General features: G+C 37.9%; 1 protein-coding gene across 1 annotated transcript; it reads right to left on the bottom strand.

Moving 5' to 3' along the window:
• Positions 1–4,195: 4,195 nt before the first annotated feature.
• Positions 4,196–5,521, bottom strand: LOC109152227 (vinorine synthase-like). The gene has a single exon (XM_019299815.1). The coding sequence runs from the start codon at positions 5,519–5,521 to the stop codon at positions 4,196–4,198; it is 1,326 nt and encodes a 441-aa protein (XP_019155360.1).
• Positions 5,522–6,552: the final 1,031 nt, after the last annotated feature.

The following is a 6,552-nucleotide window of genomic DNA, read 5'->3' as shown; positions in this document are numbered from 1 at the left end:
CGCACGAAACAACCCTCCTTCGCCGTACATCTTCCTCGCCGCGCCGTCGTTCACAGCTCGGAGAGAATCGCGTATCCTCTGCACCAACTGAACGGCGGTTACGACGGTTCCGTCTTTCGCGGCCTCGTAGTGAACGCTGGCTCCGTAGAGCGTGTTCCCTAGACAGTTTGGCGGCAGCGGCGGCTCCATCCTGCTCCGCAAGTCCACCATGCAGGATAACGTGACAGTTTGGTGAGGAGTTGCGTTTATCACAGCCGCCCATACTAACGCCGTTAACGCCACCGTGCGAGACGGGCGTTGAAGACCCCCGCTGTTGTTGTTATCCTTAAACTTTAATTCTTCTTTGAGTTGAGCTATGGCGGTGGCAGGAATGACGAACCATGTGTATGTTCATTAAATTGTATATCTATCTGATCTGCAATCCCCATATTCACCGGATCAGAGTTTGGATTATTTTATTGCATGCTTAACGTGAGCTTTGCAAATATCAATATAGAGTTAATTTCACAAGATCCCGCAATTCAAAATTTAGTTTCAAACTATTATTTGTGTCATTTAACAACCCAAATTATTATTTTTGGAACACTTTTAGTTCGACTTTTCATATTTTTCATAAAGACGTTTATGTCCTTTTATATTTTTCTTTTATTATTTTTCTGATTTTAGTCAGACTTTATATTAGGCAAGTCTGATTGAATTTATATTATCTTTGCACCACTTAATTTAAAGCCCTAATATATGTTGTTCACTTCTTTGCTCCGAACTTCAACTTGCATGGCTGGTATAATCTGATACAAGCCAGCTAGAATGAATTGAAGTTGCTCTTAAAATTAAGACAAGATTATATTGGATGATATGATATATAGAAGAAGTTTCGTACGTGTTTGATCATATAATTATTAATGTACAATCCCAACTATCAGTTTAAATTTTTAAGGAATAAGGTTCAAATTAGCCACTGAACGTAACCTGAAAATGCAATTAGGCCACTGAATGAAAAAAAAGTGCAATTAGGCCACTGAACACTCCAAAAACGTACAATTAGGCCACTGAACTCTCCAAACGTATGCAATTTCACCGGATAGCAGGTTACCATCAATTTTAGCAGGTTACCTGTTTACGTGGCAGCTGAGTTGGCATTTTTAATAAATTTTAAATAATTTTTAATAATTAATTTTAATAATAAATTTTATAAAAAGTTGAAAAATAAATAAATAAAAAATAAAATAAAGTCGTTTTTATTTAAAAAAAAAAACTTAAAATAAAAATTTATTATTAAAATTTATTAAAAAATATTTAAAATTTATTAAAAATGACAACTCAGCTGCCACGTAAGCAGATAACCTGCTAAAATTGAGGGTAACCTACTGTCAGGTGAAATTGCACATTTTTTGAGTGTTCAGTGGCCTAATTGCACTTTTTTTTCGTTTAGTGGCCTAATTGCATTTTCAGGTTACGTTCAGTGGCCAATTTGAACCTTATTCCAATTTTTAATTGAGATGAAACACATGTTTCAATTTGGTTGTTGAGCATATAACCCATTAATAGGCTGCACCCATGAACTTAGATTTTTAGTTGATATGGAATACATGCTTCAATTCTCCAATCCACCACTATGGCCCTTTATAATTGATGCAATCAATGGATTAATATATAATCTGCTCCAGAGATCGACAACACGTGTTCATTAAATTGTATATCTGCAATCCTATATACTCCGGAATTTGGATTAATTTATAGTATGCATGCTTGACGTGAACTTGCAAGGATTAATATATTATAAAGAGTTGGACAACTCAGCTAAAGCGTCTCCAACCATGCATTTTATTAGGTTTTTGCAACCTTTAATTGATTAAGCAGAGGTTTAGAAGGTGGAGTCTAGTATCTTGTCATTTAAGCATGACACTAACGGTTACGCAAGTATAATAAAATAAAATTACATATTCTTTACTATTTATAACTTTTAACATAGTGATATGTGTTGTTTGATCTTAAAAATTAGTATCAGAACATGTATGTCAAATGTTCAAATCCTAAGTCAAATATATAATTCCTATTACAAGAAACAAATGAATCCCAAATTAAACACGACACCTATTACAAGAATGAAGAACCAAACACCGCTCCTTAAAAATTATATATAAAAAAGGGAAAATGGTCAAATAGGCTCTTGAACTTTAGCTTAAAAATCAATTAGACCCCTAAACTTTTTAAAGGTGTAATTACACCCATCAACAATTCATTTAGGTGCAATGAAGCCCAAAAACAAATTAATGACCTGCTAAGCAAATCATAACGAAGTTAAGGCTACAGTAACTAAACAAAATAACACGAACACATATGAACAAGATGTAAACACGAAGAAATAGGACTCAAGCTAGGGAGCATTATCTTCTAGATGCATAGCACAACCTAAGGATTGGGGAAAATCACACAACCAAGGAATAGAGGGGATGCACGTAGGAATCCTAGTCTATAAGTCACTCACGTGAGCAAATTAACATGGATTAGAACAAGGAGTTGCCCCACTCTCGTGGTGAATAAACTCCAAGTTCTTCAAGAACACAAAGCATCTAAAACTCCCAATTTCTCCCATTTTCATAGAAAAAATCGAGTTTATGTAAGGGGTGGCTTGGAATCTTGACCCAACTCTCATTGAGGCCAAGAATCCTCCAAAACATGGCAATGAATGTTGTACACCAAGCATTAACAATATACAAACACAAATCCTTCATAAACTCAAGAACCATAGGTTAGAGTTCTTCCCTTTTTTGCAATAATAATCACAAATCAAGCATTAAGATAGAAAATACAACCCTAACTCAAGTCTAAAAACTAACTACACATGATTAAATAGCATAAAAACACAAAAACACAAGCATTAAACATAAATCTTGCAAAAGAAAGAGATAAGATAAAGAAAACTTCACTAAGAAATGGATGGCAAATCTTGGAATCCAAGTGATGAATCCTTGATTACAAGTTTGAAAAATGTTAAGAAACCTAAATCTAAGCCTAATCTAACACTAAAATAAGAAGGAAAATGAATGAGAGTGTCTAGGGTTCTAACAAGAGTCAAAACCAAGTTGAAATGACACAAAAACGCGCCTAAATAGAGTAGAACACAGTGGGACGCCCTCAGAGATGGGCGTACGCCAGGGGGTATGATTTATTCTAGTGTTCACTGGAATGGACGTACTGGCATGCGTACTGCCGTACGCCACCTGCTTCCTTTTTTAGATCTCGGATGGGATGAGGGACGGGCATACGTAAGGGGATACGAGGCTCCTGAAAATTTCTAAGTGCATTCCAAACTCTTTGATTGATCTCTTGATCCAAAAATTGTTGGTATCTTCCCACAAATCATTGAATTCCTCACTTGTTGTGAATGATTGCAACTTGAAATAAAATCAACATAAATTAGTCACAATTCACACAAGTGTTTAGGCAATTTATAAATAAAATGAGTTCAAGAAGGGACAAAAATATTAAAAAAAAAAAAATGCACTTATCAGTTGGCATGGCGATGGAATTGTATCTATGTTTGTTGCGTAATAATCTTATCTGTCTATCTGAGTTGATCAAAAGGTTTTTAGAAAATATAAGAGGAAAAAAAAAGTCATGGTTATATTTTTTATAATTATTACAGATTTTGGTCAAACAAATTTGAGTGTACTGTGTTTAGATATATCCTACCTCAGAACACAGCACAGGCCAGAGGGGCTCTATTTCACATGACTTGGTTAGGACAGAAAGACATCATGGACAGAATACAAAGAATAGAACAAACCAAACACAGGAAATGATAACAACAAAGCAACCAAAGTCCAGAAAGAAAACTGAAATATTCTCAGAACACAAGGAATCACCAGATTAAACAATTGAGAGCTAGTTGATCACTTCAAACAACATGTCGATCACCAGATTAAAGCAACCAAAGTCCATCACTTCATGTCGCTTGACACATAATTGGTCACTTTAAACAGCATTAATAGCGGAAATAGTAGAATTCGACACCTATCAATTGCAATTGCTTATTACATGTTGAAAGTTTAATTTTAGCGGTTTGGGTGTGTGAGAATGTATCCTCACACTGAATATCGTCTAACGGAGGGCGTAAAATAGTAAGTCATTCTATGGGTATTGTAAAATAGTATGTCATTAAAGAGAGTAGCGCATGTGTTGGTGAATTGATTCATAGCTTTGGTTTAGGAAAGCCAGAAACATAGTTAAGAAAGTGACGATCTTGCGTTAACGTGTGCATAACTTGCTTAGGCAATCCCATCCACACTTCTACTCCTCCATTAATGGCGTCTAAGAAAAGCACCGAAGAATTCTTGAGCATATTGACCACCAGTCTGGGCTTCCCCCACCCAAAATCAACTTCGTAATACGCCATTCTACACAGACTGCTTGTGAACAACGTTGAACAAGAATCTTTCTTGAGCAATATTTCATCAATTCTGCCCAACACCGCACGAAACAACCCTCCTTCGCCGTACACCTTCCTCGCCGCTCCGTCGTTCACAGCTCGGAGAGAATCGCGTATCCTCTGCACCAATTGAACGGCGGTTACGGCGGTGCCGCCATCTTTCGCCTCCTCGCAGTGAACGTCGGCTCCGTAGGCCAAGCTCCCTAGACAGTTGGGCGGCAGCGGCGGCTCCATCCTGCTCCGCAAGTTCACCATGCAGGATAACGTGACAGTTTGGTGAGGAGTTGCGTTTATCACAGCAGCCCATACTAACGCCGTCAACGCCTCCGTGCGAGACGGCCGTTGAACTGACCCGGTAATCGTTAAATCTTCTCTGAGTTTAGCTATGGCGTTGGCGGGAATGACGAACCTTTTAACAATCAAGTGTTTGTCATCCTGCTCCGCCACCGCCGCCGCCATCCTCATTGCTCGTTCAAGGGAAGAAGTATCCGTCAAAGGAGGGAATAAGATGCTTGACTGATTCGAAATGAATCCGTCACTTCCATTATTCACAGCACAGCCGCGGTTGAAGGATGCCCAGATTTCCATGAATTTGGCAAGGGCGGAACCATCGGCAATGGCGTGTGAAACGAAAAACCCAATAGCTATTCCCCCGCAGCTAAACCGGTTCACCTGAATCGCCAGCAAAACCTTTCCTACCGGTTGGGGCTCGTAAACCTTTGCAGTAGGAATCAGCTGCTTAATCTTCTCCATTTCAGGATTTTCCAGCAAACAACACATGTTTTCAGCAACATCGGCCACAATAAACTCGACGCCTTCATCGTTACATTCCACTGTTAACTTGTCCTCCTTCACCCTCCCCGCCAGCGGGTACATTAGAGACAGGGTTTTGGAGAGTGATTTCTTGAGCTCATCAATGGCTCCTCCTGAAATGGCGGAGGAGGAGTTGTAGAAGAAGACGAATGGAATCCTGACGTTGAGAGCTAGTTGATCCATAAAAGAGAGTTTGTAATTGTTGAGAGTTTGAGGAGTGGGAGAAGATGGCCTCACTATTTCTTTGTTCCCAACTTCAACTTTCATGGCTGCCATCTGATCGATACAAGCTAGCTAGATTTGAAGTTGCTCTTAACGTTCAATTAAGATTATATTGGATGATATATAGAAGAAGCTCCACCACTGCATGTGGCTTTTATAATTGATGGCTTAATCTTCTCCAGAGACTACCCATGTGTATGTTCATTAATTAAACTGTATATCTGCAATCTCTATATAGTCTTTGGATTAATTTATAGTATGCATGCTTAACGTGAACTTGCAAGGATTAATATATTATTATAAAGAGTTGGACAACTCAGCTAAAGGCGTCTCCAACCATGCATTTTATTAGGTTTTTGCAACCTTTAATTGATTTAGCGGAGGTTTAGAAGATCGAGTCCAGTATCTTGTGAAATTGCACCGTGACACTTGAAAACCAAAAGTAATGTATTTTTACTTGTTATTTAAGTTATGCACCAGTTATGTTCATTAATTAAACTCGTTTAAGCAAGTGTAAATAATAACAACAGAAAACATAAAGGAATTTAAAAACACTAAGAAATTGTTACGCAGTTCGGAGCTCCTTCTCCTACGTCTGCGGGGCAACCCATGTCTGCCCAATCCACTATAGATGGTCACCAAAAGGAGTATTACAAGAGGTAAATATGGATGGCCTCCAACCTTTACCACTACCCCTCTTTCTAACACCTATCCAGGACTGACACACGAATACCCAAACAATTTTCACAAGATACTTTAGCAGTACCACGTACTAATCATGTAGTATAGATTAAATATTCTTAAGGATTAAAAGTAGAACATATTAAAATAGGAAGCTTTGTAAATCAGATGTGTCCTCAGTATATTAATCTCAAAATCCGCAATGTCTTCTTTCGAACAGCATCCTTTTATAGCAGATATTGAGCTTCATTTGTGATCCTTAAATGTAGCCTTTTTCCTTGTTCAAATAAACCACAGCCATGTTCTTTTTATTTCTTTGAAAGCTTCATACGTAGACTTTATTCTCCAAGACATACCATCCACACAATTAGATATCACATGGTCCAAAATAGAATTACTTCTAA

This window comes from Ipomoea nil, unplaced genomic scaffold, assembly GCF_001879475.1.
Source record: "Ipomoea nil cultivar Tokyo-kokei standard unplaced genomic scaffold, Asagao_1.1 scaffold2403, whole genome shotgun sequence".
Lineage (NCBI taxonomy): Eukaryota > Viridiplantae > Streptophyta > Magnoliopsida > Solanales > Convolvulaceae > Ipomoea > Ipomoea nil.
Note: the sequence above shows the minus strand (reverse complement) of the source record. Positions and strands in the feature narration are given on the sequence as shown.

What these genes read in the sequence shown, in the direction of transcription:
- LOC109152227 (XM_019299815.1), bottom strand. Translation starts at nt 5,521, where the DNA reads ATGGCAGCCATGAAAGTTGAAGTTGGGAACAAAGAAATAGTGAGGCCA.